At 34.6% G+C, this 14763-nt stretch overlaps 1 protein-coding gene across 2 annotated transcripts in view; it reads left to right on the top strand.

Moving 5' to 3' along the window:
• The first annotated feature begins 3347 nt into the window (after positions 1-3347).
• ankha (ANKH inorganic pyrophosphate transport regulator a) overlaps positions 3348-14763 on the top strand; it is a 25179-nt gene continuing 13763 nt past the window's right edge. The window contains exons 1-7 of one of the 2 annotated variants that reach the window (XM_083529970.1): positions 3348-3962; positions 6334-6550; positions 6917-7035; positions 9317-9400; positions 9726-9896; positions 11861-11995; positions 12090-12182. In XM_083529970.1, the coding sequence (XP_083386096.1) occupies positions 3867-3962; positions 6334-6550; positions 6917-7035; positions 9317-9400; positions 9726-9896; positions 11861-11995; positions 12090-12182 (915 nt within the window). In that variant the 5' untranslated portion in view covers positions 3348-3866. The remainder of the gene's footprint in view (positions 3963-6333; positions 6551-6916; positions 7036-9316; positions 9401-9725; positions 9897-11860; positions 11996-12089; positions 12183-14763) is intronic. The other variant, XM_083529971.1, reaches the window with a different exon arrangement.

The following is a 14763-nucleotide window of genomic DNA, read 5'->3' as shown; positions in this document are numbered from 1 at the left end:
TCATGGATCACCAGGCCGTAGATGTGCAGATCTGCACAGAGTGGCCTCCAATTGAAGAGAACACTCTCCAGAGGCAGGCCGGGACAAGGCAGGCAGATCTGCGGAGAGGGGCAGGAACAGTGGTACGGCATGTTTAACTTTTAAAAAGAGAGAGAGAGAGAGAGAGAGAGAGAGAGAGAGAGAGAGAGAGAGAGAGAGAGAGAGAGAGAGAGAGAAGTGTGTGTGTGTGTGTGTGGGGGGGTTGACAGGGAGAGAAAAATAAGGATTATCAAGTATCTTTGTTGTTGTATGAAAATTATGGACACGGTGCAGAACTGGCTTTGGCAGTTTAATAAAAGGGAGAGCCAGAAGGTAACACAGACATGAGGGATAAACTTTAGTTAAACATCATTAATTAGCTATAAAAAAACCCTGATGAATTATTTTTTTTTTTTATTATACCCATATGCCCACTGATCTAGTGGTCCCTGGATTTTTAGTTTAGATGATTTTGTATTAATCCTATTTCAAGTTCTTCTTGTCAATAATTTAGATCTCACTCAGGTCTGAATCTGTATGATAGCAACTTGTCGTTTGACTTCAAGGTAGATCTAGAAATTATATTGACGGTCAGTCAAAAGAAAATTCTACAATTCTACTGACACACCAAAATGTTCACTATTTACACAAAATCTATACAATATTCTTTCTGAATTCACCTTACTTAATTTTAAGCTTAAACCTTCTTTGTAATTTCATTAATAACCTTCAAAGATTGGAAGAACAAACTCTTATTGAACAATAATGTCCAGAAGGTGGCAGCAAAGATATATTACACAGCATCAATTTTATTATTATTATTATTATTATTATTATTATTATTATTATTATTATTATTATTATTATTATTATTATTATTATTATTATTATCAAGAGCAAATGTAACGTGTATTTGCAAATATATTTTTTATACCACAGGTTTACCATTGGATGTTTGATTCTAATTTGTCTGAAGATTAAGCAAAGAAAATCAGGGCATGAAACACAAAATGTTGATTATTTTCTGATAACAGCATGGACAAAAGCAATTACATGAGAGTGATTCTAGCTGTAGGGAACCCCAGGTTTATATTATTTAACAAAGTACACTATGTTAATATAAATATTAATGGTGTTTAATTGACAGTACATTTTCACATACATTTCTTTAAAAAAAACTAATTAATAGTTAAGACATCCACCTGATTAAAATTGTATTAAGCTAATAAATGGTTTACAATGTTTTAGTTTCTGTCAGCAAAATGCAGGTATCAGAGGCTACAGAGGGGACAGTATTATCAAAACACCTCAACTGAAGATAAAAAAAAGAACAAGTTCAAGTTTATTTCTATAGCACTTTTCACAGTGGGCATTGTCTCAAAGCAGCTTTACAGAACTTAAGAATTAAAGTGAAAACAAACATCAGATTCTTGTTCTTGGCTGACAGGAGTTAAACCCAATGCAGCCTTCTGTTATTGTTTGTCATCTGCCTCGAGTTTAGATTTGTTGTGCATCGTGAGATGCTTTTTTGCTCACTGTGGTTGTAAAGCATGGGTATTTGAATTACAGTAGCCTTGTTTTTATGTAGGAGCGTTTGATTTTTAGTTAACTAGCAACTTTTGAGCTTAGAATGACATGGGCCAAAAGAGTTCCTAAAAAACAGAAGAAACAGAATACACACAGTAACTTTAAAGACGTCACTCAATACCATCATTATATAAAGGGTTTTTTTTTAGCACTTTATTCTTCAGGAGGGCTCGGGAAGCGATTTGACCCCCCATCCAAAACAATAAAGATTAATGTATATTATAATTGTAAAAAATGTAATACATTTATCTTTGAGGTTTGCAGAATTATTATATTTGTATGTCTATACAGTATTGAATTGATCAGATGAAACAATTTAGGTCAGAACTGTTTTGTGAAAGTGTATTAAGCTGCAATATGAAGTTTTCTATATTTTTCTTTTATTTTATTTAATGTACTCTAGTTTATTGATCAGTTTTCATTTATGGCAGCTTTACTAATCTGGCAAGCTTGTTAGACAGGAGATTATCTTATATTGTCATATAATGATGACACTATTATGAGTTTATTTTGTACATCGTCCTCACCATATCAAAAGTAACTTCTGTCTATGTATGTCTGTGCTGTGAAATAGTGTAAGAACTCAGATAAGTAGATACTGCAGGCTGTTTCGCACAGTAACTTTCTTTTTTAGATTCATTGGGTTGAAACAAGGAAGAGAGTGTGTGTTCATAAGCTATTTGTTTCATTATTTCTGTCTCATTCTCACACACAGACAGTTCAAATGTTGAATATTTTGTATGTAGGAGTGTGAATTGAATGTTTTTGGCATAATTCTTTATTTATTACATAATATATTATACTATATTATACTCTAGACTATACTTACAATTCATGAGGTATTTTGTGTTTGAGACCAAACCCTTCATTATCTGTTTGCAAAACAGTGATAATAGTCAGAACGTTTAACAGAAAAACATGCAGCTCGCGTGGATAGCATTCTGCATTCTGTTAGATTAAAATAACTCTAAGAAGCAGTCAGAAATGTACAAAAACAACAACCACAGCAACACATCCAAAAACAGAGGCATACACTTTGATCTGAACTTGATGACATACAATGAGGACAAGGGAGGCTGCTTCACTGGACAGACAGATCCAGATTTACACATATATTAACCTCGAAAAGAAAAAGGTTAAGGGTTAGGGGTGTTGTACAATCAGTGTTAGAGGTGTTAAACAATCAGTACTTAAGCTCTCACACACCCCCATGGGGTAGGGGTAATGGCTGCCTCGCATTGTACTTTCTTATTGCAGTTTTGTCGATAGCAACAAGCCTAAATATTTTGTACACCTTTATATCTTTTACATTGATTTTTGTTTTATTAGAATTTAGCAGCTGAGGCACTCTCTCACCTGCCTTTCCTGATTTATTAATGTTTCATGTGTAATGAGATTGGTTTCACTAACTGAAATTAACTGGATATATTTAACTTAATTGGCCTCTTTGTGTTACTAATAGATAATGGCTGCGTATCATGGTACTTTTTTAAATTGCAGTTTAAATGATTCTAACAATACTGTGTCAAATAAGTTATAAACTATATATTCTATAAAAGACAAAATTGCCCTGGGTATGTATGTATATATATATATATATATATATATATATATATATATATATATATATATATATATATATATATATATATATATATATGTATGTGTGTGTATACTGTATATATATATATATATATATATATATATATATATATATATATATATATATATATATATATATATGTGTGTGATATATATATATATATATCCTTTGCATTGTGAATTATTGGACAGACATTAAGCATAAATACACTGACACGTGCAGCTTGGTAGGCGTGGCCAGTGACGTATATTTCCGGAGGGCAGGGGTTGGTGTTTTGCAGCCCCACGTGCGTCCTAAAACAGAAGCTGCTCTCAGACAGATCACTGATCAGAGAGCAGAAGGTGTATAGATACGAGCTGCCCTTGAAATGTTTATGTTGTTTGATGTATGTTGGTATGGTTAGTAGAGCTCAGCTGTCAGTTACATTTTGCATGCTGACGCCTTGACATTTGTTCGCTTTCAATAAAATTTTTTGGAGTCTCTTCTGATGATCCCTGGAAGAACGGTACCTAGTTGCGAGCTACTGCAGCTGATTGCTCAATACTGCACCGAATTCCAGATACAGAAGCTGAAACCAGAAACGTGCTGGTGTTTGATGATCAGATCGACGCGAATGTAAGCCGAGATTTTCATTGATTTCTTTATTTTTGCGAGGATCATGGTGGAGCTGACTTGTCTTAATGCTTATTGGCCTCTCATCCGGTTCCTGGTTCCTTTGGCGATTACTAACATTGCCATCGATTTCGGGGAACAGGTAAGAAAACAAGAATCTCTCGTGATCTTTTTTGTGAATTATAGCAGAACTGCTGGATGCACTGTTTTCGAGCACATTTCATGTGCACCTTACAGATATTACATACAGAGACATAATATATAGAGTAGAGCAAATGTAGTTTGCAATATTTGAAAAAATCATGTAATTTATCTCTTTTTTAGTAACCATGTAACAGTCAGTTTACAGTATAAAGTCATACAACAGTCAAATACTTGATACTGCAAATTTCTTCCTGTTGCCATGGTCACACAAGGTCACTGGTGCTCACAAACACACACACACACACACACACACACACACACACACACACACACACACACACACACACACGCAATCGCAATATAAATGTTTTAGTACATCATGGACACACTGTGTGCTTAGAATTTAAGATAATTTTTTTAAAGATCCACATTTGTTAAAGAGCTGATACACAGTAAATATACCACTTCACACCGAAAATGGGAGATGCGAACATTTGTGATAAACAATCTAACCTAAAAGCTTTTGCACTTTAATGTATAATATTGATTTTTTTTACCAGTGGCAGGATTATAACAAAACATAGAATTTAAAATATTCCACACCCATGCCAAATGTGAATATATTTAAACAGTCGCTTAACATTGGTTGAAAATGAAGAACAGCAAAGAGTTAAGCGAGAGTATTTTTTTAAAATTTAACCGTGCAGGATTTCTCACTGCCTTCACTTATGCCTGTATGTAACCATAATGCGCAGGTACCAGACACACTAAAACACCAATTCTTACTTTAAAAGTGGCAGGTCTTACGGAGTGGTAGGTGCGTCAAGAAGTGAGGTTAAAGAAGCTTCATTCTTCCAACCAAATGTAATAGAATAAAACTTCATTTAATGTCCTTATATGTTACTTATAAAGCTTTATTACTTTTTATTTACATTTCTTATTAATACTTAGAAAACTCTTTAATCATGTGTCAAAATCTCAAGAGGCAATACTTATATATATATATATATATATATATATATATATATATATATATATATATATATATATATATATATATATATATATATATATATAGGATGATCCGCTGTGGCGACCCCTAATGGGAGCAGCCGAAAGAAGAAGAAGAAGAAGAAGATTTGCATTTTGCATTTTGGCTGTGTGTGTTTTCCCCAGATATTTGCCCAAATGATATAATATTTTATAATAATATTTATGAAATATTAACATTTAAAAAAAAAAATTTTATTATTTAATCACAGTAATTCCTCAAATTATTTACAAAATGCACCCAAACCTCTTCTTTCTAATATATACTGGGAATGTTTTTCTTAATTTGGACCAGCAGGAATTTTTTCTGTTGTCTATATTCTTGCACATTCTGCACCTTATTTGGTTTATTTTTTCAGCTGAAGTGGAGAAGCTTAGCCAGGAGCTGGTCCTGTGGGTAAGACCATAGTATTGAGGGAAAAATACCAGAGGAAAGAATCTTAAGCAAACACGCCATGGCTTTTGCGGTCATGGTAGCTGCTAGTCTATGTAACAGTGGGCTGGGAACTGCTGATTTTTCAGTTGGCTTACAGCTTTTATGGCTAATAATAACCGAGCATAAATTAATCACACTTTCTGAAGTATTTTGGTGCTGTTATATGCAAATTAACAGTTCGGTCAGTCCATGTCTTCTGTAGTGCAAGTGGTCTTGTTTACAGTGAGGTGGACTGTAGTGTAACTAAATGTTATTCTCAGTTCTATTTCTGTTTAAGGGACAGCCAGTTCTTGTGTGTGTGTGTGTGTGTGTGTGTGTGTGTGTGTGTGTTAATGTTTATTTTTATTTTTATAAGCACAGACACAGACAGGTAGATGTTTGATAGTGAAACGTGACGGCAAAACAAGTCAGAGCATTGCATGAGTTTATGTAGTGAATTGTGGAGTTTCTTGAATGATCAATTAATAAAAATAAATTATTTGAACATGTCAAACAGTGCCACTTGACAACCATACATGTTAATGAACATGGCCTTGAGCTTCATATCTGCTCGTACTTACATAAAGTAAAAAATACCTACTAAGGAGCATTGTTCTGGTTTCATTTACAAAGCACATCTCCAACCCATTTTAGAATATGGAATAAGAGAAGCCTTTTAAATGGAAATCTCTAATTTGTGTCACAGTTATGTCTCTGTTTAACGTTTTTTTGTGATCCAAATTCGACAGCTGTTCAAAAGTGCCAATTGGAGAATTACAAATTGTTGAGCTGCATATTTGCCTCATGTTCTGCCATCCTTTAGATGAAAGGATAAAATCCTTATGGAATGGGCAAATTAAATTGTGTAAATGAATGCTGAAAATTGTGTTTGTGTCTTTGGCAGGCTCTGAACAGAGGAATTGCATCAGTAAAAGAGGATCGTGTGGAGATGCTGGCCAGCTATGGTTTGGCCTACTCACTTATGAAGTTCTTTACTGGACCCATGAGTGACTTTAAGAGTGTTGGGCTGGTACTGGTCCACAGCAAGAAAGACAGAAGAAAAGCATTGCTGTGCATGGCTGTGGCTGGTGTTATAGCCATGATTCTTCATGTTCTCATAGGTATGTGTGTGTTTGGTTAACATTTAGCAGGTAATTGTTTGCATTTGTTCATAATTCTATTGCTTCTGCCCAAGTGTCATAGACTTATTATGTAGAAGCTGCAATGTTACATATTAAATATTGCAAAGGTGATAACAATTGATAGGGTGATTATTCACATTGAAAACCATATTAGATTATTAGATGACATTAGAACCTGCTTTGTCATAAATGTTAACCAATAAAACATTTACATTGCCAGTTACAGTGAAAAAAATCGATGCAACTAAAAAGCTTATACTTAACTAGTTTAGTTTGATTGGAACATCAACACATATTGGGCCCATGTTTTATAAATCCATTACAAATGATGTTATTGTGTGACAGCTTACACAGATCTGGGTTATTACATCATCAACAAACTTCACCATGTGGACGAATCCGTGGGCAACAAAACACGAAAAGCATTTCTTTACCTTGCAGTGTTTCCTTTGCTGGATGCAATGGTGAGTCTGATCTAGTTTATTTTCTTGTTATATGGTGTCTGGTGTAACTTCAAAACCAAATCATGATAGAATAAAAATCTAAACAGAAATCTTCAATAACTGTATTAAAATAACATAATTTTTAATATAACAGTAATGTAAATTAGGACATCAAATAGCAATTAATTTCAGTATCAATAAAATCATGTTTCACAAGGCAACAATATAGAGTAGAGTATCATTTCATTATATCAGTTATTTCATAGTTTTGCTAGTTTATTTATTAAAAGTAAAATTTGACACATTGGCATATTTTCATATAAACTATATGGACAAACGTTTGTGGACACTTGACTATAAGATTCATATCTGCATATTGAACATTCCATTCCATATTCGGTCCCAATTTGCTGTTATAATAACCTGCACTGTTCTGGGGTGATGTTCCACTAGATTCTGTAGTCATGGAGATCATGGAGATCTTACATTAGTAAATGTCATGGAGATCTTACATTAGTAAAATCAGGTACTGATGTAGGGTGAAGAGGCCTAGAATGCACTCAGTGTTTCAGTTTATTCCAAAGGTGTTCAATAGGGTTGAGGTCAGAGCGCTAAAGCAGACCACTCAAGACCTTCCACTCCAAACCTTGCTCGCTTTCTGCACAGGGGCATTGGTTTGGGTTGGGAAATTTACTGCTACCTCACCCAAAGACATCAACAGTTGTGTGCCTTCAACTTTGTGCGAGCATTTTAGGAAAGAACCACATATGGCATATTCTGTCCATATAGCATATGTCTTCTCTTTCATTTCAATGAATAGTCAATGCACTCTTTACAATTAGGAATGTTAAGGCTTTGAGGTAGTAATAAAATAAATGAATCTACTGACTTGTTTTATGATAACACTTGAAATCAGCTTGAAACCAGCTACTAGATAAGAAAATCATTTATTAAAGCTGGTTTTACACATCTTAAAATAATGTTTTGTTCATGTTTTGTTAAAATTGGTGGTTGTAGAACCCAAAACGTGACATGCTTACAAGAAGCTGATTTAGTACAGATGTGACCTGTGACCTACAAATTACCCCGACAAAAAAAGTATGGCCAATCATCATAAATTCTCCAAGGCAGGTGGCAAAGTATATTGCAAAACTCATGGAACAGAAATAAATATGATCGTGGCAAATCCTTGATTGCAGAAGCAGGTTTTTAATTAGAGGATCTTAATTCTATAATCTGGTACAGAGAACACATTGCTGCATGTCTGTTGTAGAAGTCAATCAAGGTTTTATGGGGATCATTTTAAATACTGTGACAAGCAATATCTTTACAGAGATCTTAAGTAAAACCTAAAGACAACATTTTATTGGGCATCAGTATGCTGTAGAAAAAGATCTATCATAATTGTGTCAGAGTCTAAGAAACTCTAGTCAAAAATAAGGCATGAAAATTGCTTTTGGACTGTTACAACTTTATTAAGGTTTACACAATACTAGTTCTTTAGCTTATAGTAATATATAGTATACATATATTTATATTCCTTCATTTACTGTATGTTTACAATGTTTCACTTATATGTAGGAACAAATTGTGTATTGTAGAAATATCTAATTAAATGTAATCTGGACTTGTTCCTTGTAGTGGTATATAAAATGCCTTGCCTCAGTTTTCACCCCCACTTACCCTTGAACATTTGCACATTTTGTAGTGTTAGAAACTGAGGCTGAAATGGAAAAAGTTAGTACAGAGAGCCCTAGTTAGAGAAGCAAACAACAGAAACTCAATGTGATTCTGCTACCATGTGCTTAAATTTGTCCCAGACTTGTTTTGACGTCTCTTTTTGATGCAGTTTTTTGTTTTGAGTTGGTTTTCTAACAAATGCTAGCGCCATCAGGTGTATTTATTTGCACACAATTTGGCTTCATTTAGCTGATTATGTGGTTTGGGTGGTAACTGGTTGCACCAGAACTAATATAGAGGTTATACATCTGCGGGTATATACACTTATGTAATCAAAATGTTGAGGAATTTTCATTCGTTTTCTATAAAAATTTGTGACTTATAACAGCTTTTAACTGAGACATGGCAGCCTGGCATGGCCGAACCACCCAACCACACCACCACTTCAGTATTGTTGAATTTGTTGAACCTAGTACTAAACCTGATTTTCCAGCTGAACCGTAATTTGTCTACTAAACTATATTGTGTTTATCAGGTGGAATACAACATTAACATTATACCATTCTAACAATATTATACCTAAATAATAAAAAATATTTGATTTCCTATTTCCCACCAAAAGGCATGGATTCATGCTGGCATTCTTCTAAAGCACAAATACAGCCTGCTGGTGGGTTCTGCTTCCATCTCTGATGTGGTGGCTCAGGTAACGTAGCTCTCACACTTACTTTTCTGTACGTTCAGTTTCTGAACTTTTGAATCGTAGACAAACAAAGATGAGAAATAGATTTTTTTACACAAGGATTACAGGTTTGGGGGAATTGGACATTTTTTTTATATAATTAACCATTGGGGCTTTATTTTTCATTTTCTATATTTTATTGTATTATTTTTCTCTTTTTTTTCTGCATGCTTTGTCTTGTACTCTTCTGTTTGTGAGACACCTATAGATAATTTCATGGTTAACTCTTTTAGTGCTGTTTTAAGACCATGTACCATGTTGTCGTCTTCAATCATTTCCTCTTCTGTAGATCATGTTTGTGGCAGTCCTGCTCCACAGCAACCTTGAGTGTGTTGAACCCTTGCTCATTCCAATCCTGTCTTTGTATATGGGAGCACTAGTGCGCTTTAGCATAGTGGGACTCGGCTACTACTGCAACATCCATGACAACTTTCCTGAATCCAACAGCCAGGACATGGGGGTACAGCTACTCAATCTTTACCCACTTCACATGCAAGATATGTGTAGGGTAGCATATAATTTGGACAAAATCTCTTCTGCATCTAGAATTTCCATACTTAGTCTTTTGAAAAAGAAAGTACACCCTTTATGATTTCAATGGGTTTATGCACAACCTTTGATGAACAAGCGATTTAAAGTCACCATGTTAAAGTGAGGAGCATTATTTACAAATAGAACATTCAAGACAGTTGCCGGGATGTCCCCTTCTGGGATGACTGGCAACTGTCTTGAATGTTCTATTTGTAAATAATGCTCCTCACTTTAACATGGTGACTTTAAATCGTACAGTGCTATATAAGGTCAAATCGTGCAATGTTCAGAGAAATTGAAAAACGCCCAAAAGTTACATCTCGGATTCTCCAGGCCTCTGTTAGCATATTAAATGTATAAGTATGACAATGCAATTAGTAAATCACTGGATAAGTATGTTTTTTTTTTGGGAGGGTTGCCAGGAGAGAGCCTCTTCTCTTTAAAAATAACATTAACACTGATAAGGTTTGCAAAACTGCATCTGAACACCCCACAAGGCTTCTGGAACAATGTCCTTTGGACAGATGAGACCAAACTGAAGATGTTTCACTGTAATGCATAGCACATTTGGTAAAAACCAAACACAGCATATCAGCACAATCACCTCATACCAACTCTTTAGCATGGTGGTGGAGGGGTAATATTTTGGCCTTGCGTTGCAGACTCTGGCCCTGGGCACCTTGCAATCATTTAGTTGTGAACTAATTAGTAATTGCATTGACTAAATGAACAATTCTGTATACAAAAGTATTTTAGATTCAAATGTGAGGCAAACTGTTTAACAGCTAAAGTTTGGCTGAAATTAAGTAACAGGCAACAAGACAATGATCCTTTGCACACCAGCAAATCTACAACAGTGTGGCTGAAAACTAACAGAATCAAGGTGTTGCAATGGCCAAGTCCAACGTCCAGACCTCAATCCGACTGAAATGCTGTGGCATGACCTTCAAAGAGCTGTGCATAAACAAAGGCCTGCAAACCTCAATGAACTGAAGCAACCTTATAAAGAAGAGTGAGCCAAAATTTCTCCACAATGATGTGAGTCATATGGAACACAATTACTTGGTTATTGCTGCTGAAGGTGGTTCTACAAACTATTGAATCATAAGATGTACTTAGATATACTTAAATGTTGGCTTTATTTTTGCCAAATCTGACACTGTGTAACATGATGTGTTGTTTATCTGAGGTTGTATTTAATAACTCTAATTCTAAAAAAATTTATAATTTTCCTAAATCTGACTTGCTAAGGGACAGAGGATTTTTATTATACCCTGATACATAAAATCATAGAATTCAAAGAGGGTGTACTTTCACATAACCTTATGAAGAGCTGAACAACTGTGATTGGATGAGAAGCATTCATATTCAGTATAACAGTATAAGGACATTTCACTCTTTCTATTGATAAGCTTTTCTGTGTTCACCACATACATTTTCATACAATTTTCTTTTTGGGATCAGAACATGACCAAATAATTTGTCCATAGTGTGTAAAAAAAGTCAGTTAATATATATCTATTCCATAATAATTTTATATAACAGTAATAACAATACAATTGGGCATGTGGTATGGCTTTATTATATATTGAATGTTATTGGTGTATATTGACAAAACATTTATACTTTAGCTATCTACTACAGTAGTATATTGAATTTTGAAAGCTAAAATGAGTAATGATATGTATAAAATATATAAAATATGTATAACAGATATAGAGGTAAAATTAATAATTATGTACAGTGCTTGTACATTATCTGTTGCACATCTGCAATGTGAGTGACTGTCATTAGGAACTGACCATTGGTGTTGGTTAATATTACAAAGCAAAGACTTGACTGGCCAACAGTAAACAATCAATCAAACAGCAAAGTTTTTTTTTTTTTTTTTAGGGAGATACCACCATCAGGAAGATGTTGAGCTTCTGGTGGCCACTGGCACTCATATTAGCCACCCAAAGAATCAGTAGGCCCATCGTCAACCTGTTTGTGTCACGAGATCTCAAAGGCAGCTCTGCTTCTATAGAGGTCAGTAGTCTAAGCTTTCAACTTGTTACAAATGGGCACAAAACTTTTCCCTATAAAAAGACTGACAATATATGTTTTATGTATGTGTTAAAAGGCTGTAGCAGTGCTGACAGCCACCTACCCAGTGGGACACATGCCATACGGTTGGTTAACGGAACTACGGGCTGTTTATCCAGCATTTGACAAGGTGTGTTTCCATATTTTCTCCTTGTATTTGACTTTCTAGCAAACACAATTCCTCTCAGACCATTTTCTGATGGATTTCATTGAACATGCATCAACAGCATTTACACATTTATGGTGTCCATGCCTTATAGGGACATAGTTTAGGGCAGGGGTCCACAACATGGTGCCCGCAGGACTTTTCTAAAAATAGCTCACCATAGCGCCACTTACCAGTGAGCTGCATCAAATTTTTTTTTGTTGCTATTCTTTTTTAAATCTGTCACGGATAGACCAAGAGTCGGAAACCAGAGTACGGTTAAACACCTTGTCTTTATTTAGTCTCAACATATGCAAGGCAGAGGCTTGAGAAGAAGTACAAACCTGAGAGCGAGTATAAACCGTAATGCGGATAGGATCCGTAATGCGGGTAGAGCATGGAAGTATGGGAAATACTAGTTGTAGGAAGTCCGGTAGCTCTTTCATGGCAACGAGTAGACCAACAGTGAGTGAGGTGGAATCGGGACCTTCTAAAGGGGAAAGGTAATGGGGAACAGGTGTAGGTGATTAGAGCAGGGAGAGGCTGAGTGAGAGTTAGAACCTTGGAGGGAGGTGTGGCTGGTGTTTTCCTGACAAAATCTTACTTGCATTGGTGTGAATTAAAAAATGACGATATTAAAATATAGATGACTGGATATACATGAATATCATTATTTATTAATAATAACATATAATTAAAGGTAAATTGAGCAAATTTGTTATTTCAGAAGTGTGTATCAAAATAGTAGCCCTTCACATTAATCGGTACCCAAGATGTAGCTCTTAGTTTCAAAAAGGTTGGTGACCCCTGGTTTAGGACATACCAAATATTAAGAAATTCTGTAATTCATGTTGGAAAAAAAAAGGGTTTGTTTTATGTTTACATTTTAATGCATTTGCTGCTTTCACTTTACATTTTACAATATCTTCAGTGTAGTCTGACATGTATGGCTTTGTAAAACACATTTAAGACAACATAATCCTAATAAATCCCTGAAAACCATAAAGTTGACAAAAGCTTTCATCAAGAATCCATGAAAAACTTATCTTAATCTTTTTAACTAACACCAGAATCTTTTTACCAAGATTTATTACAAAAATCTCAGTTTTGTTTTATTTAAACATACACATTTTTTTTTTTTTACTGTACTTTAAGTCTATGTTTTAATTAATCACGCACTAAATAACAATTCTGTGATCCCCACAACAACAAAAAAATTAACTTTGAGCATAGAGAACAAAACACAACAGATTTAAAAATGGAGTTTTTTTATTCCCCCAATAAACATTCAAAAACCAGACGGAGACAAACATTTCTCAATAGGTTGTTTATCAGTCCCGCTATTCCTTGCAACATTGCTTCAGTTCCCTGGTGTTTGCAAGAGTTAATTTATGTACAGCTCTTTCAGAATACCCTCACCGCATCTCAAAGTGGTTAAGCTATAGACTTTGATTTTCCTTTCCAAGATCTTAATTTTTCTAAATTCTAAATCTTAATTTTTTTTTCTGCTGTGCTTCAGTTCAATTTCTTGATGCATTAGAACAATTCTGCCCAGTTAAAGCTATTGGAGAGATTTACATTCAAATTACATTAAATTAACATTTGTCTCACAAATATTGCTAATAAGAAGTAATAACTGCTGCAGATTGGGCTTTCTTTAGCTGTCCACGGTAATACAAAGTGCTGCAAGGTCACTACAAAACATTCAGTATATAATAAAGTGTAAAGTTAACTAAATATTCAGTTGATCTTTATTTGGAATAAAGCCACAGAAAAACTGTTTTTGTATAGCATGAAAATAGAGTAATGCAACAAAGTAAAAGTATAATTTAGACTTCTATTATACTTACATTTTAATGAGAAAGTCTAAAAAGTAAATTACAAATGTCCTTTATTCAGGGTTGTCCAGTCTTTTTGTACAAATAGCTGTAGCTTTTCGTTCCAGTTATTAGACCGGTTATACAACTGTTTTATTCTTACAGACCATATATATATGATAGCTATTTCAGACATAGTGCAATCTTAACAAAACAATTTACAAGGGTCATGTAAGGTGACTTTATCTGAGTTATATTTGAGTTGTAGCAGAGCATGATGTTCACCTGTCATTAGTGAGAATTCCTAAACTTGTCCTGATCTGCACCAACAGGGTGGAATCTTTCCAAATCAGCACACATTGTCCGTTTTAGCCAACATGTTTTGCATTAGAGTGTCTCTGTAAGCACACCTGTAGCTAATTACATAGCAGTGATATAACAGTGACTTGCCTGCGGTGGTGTGAACCTACCAGAAAGTCTATGATTCAGTTGTTTGTGTTTTGGCTTGACTGAAGAGGACACAATGTCCTATTGATATAAAATGTGTGACCTTATCTTTTTTTTGTAGAACGTATGAAGAGGTTGTAATATTTAAGGTAGCCTTTGTCTCATATGGTTTAGGTGTTTTTTGGATGTGTGATTGTGTACATACATAACTGCTCTTCTAAATAGATATATATAGGAGATGTAGGTTCATCAGTGTCATTTGTTTTGAAAGAGTACATGCAGAGTAAATAGTTTAAATAGTT

The sequence above is a fragment of the Silurus aristotelis genome (assembly GCF_946808225.1).
Source record: "Silurus aristotelis genome assembly, chromosome: 25".
In the NCBI taxonomy this organism is placed as follows: domain Eukaryota; kingdom Metazoa; phylum Chordata; class Actinopteri; order Siluriformes; family Siluridae; genus Silurus; species Silurus aristotelis.
Note: the sequence above shows the minus strand (reverse complement) of the source record. Positions and strands in the feature narration are given on the sequence as shown.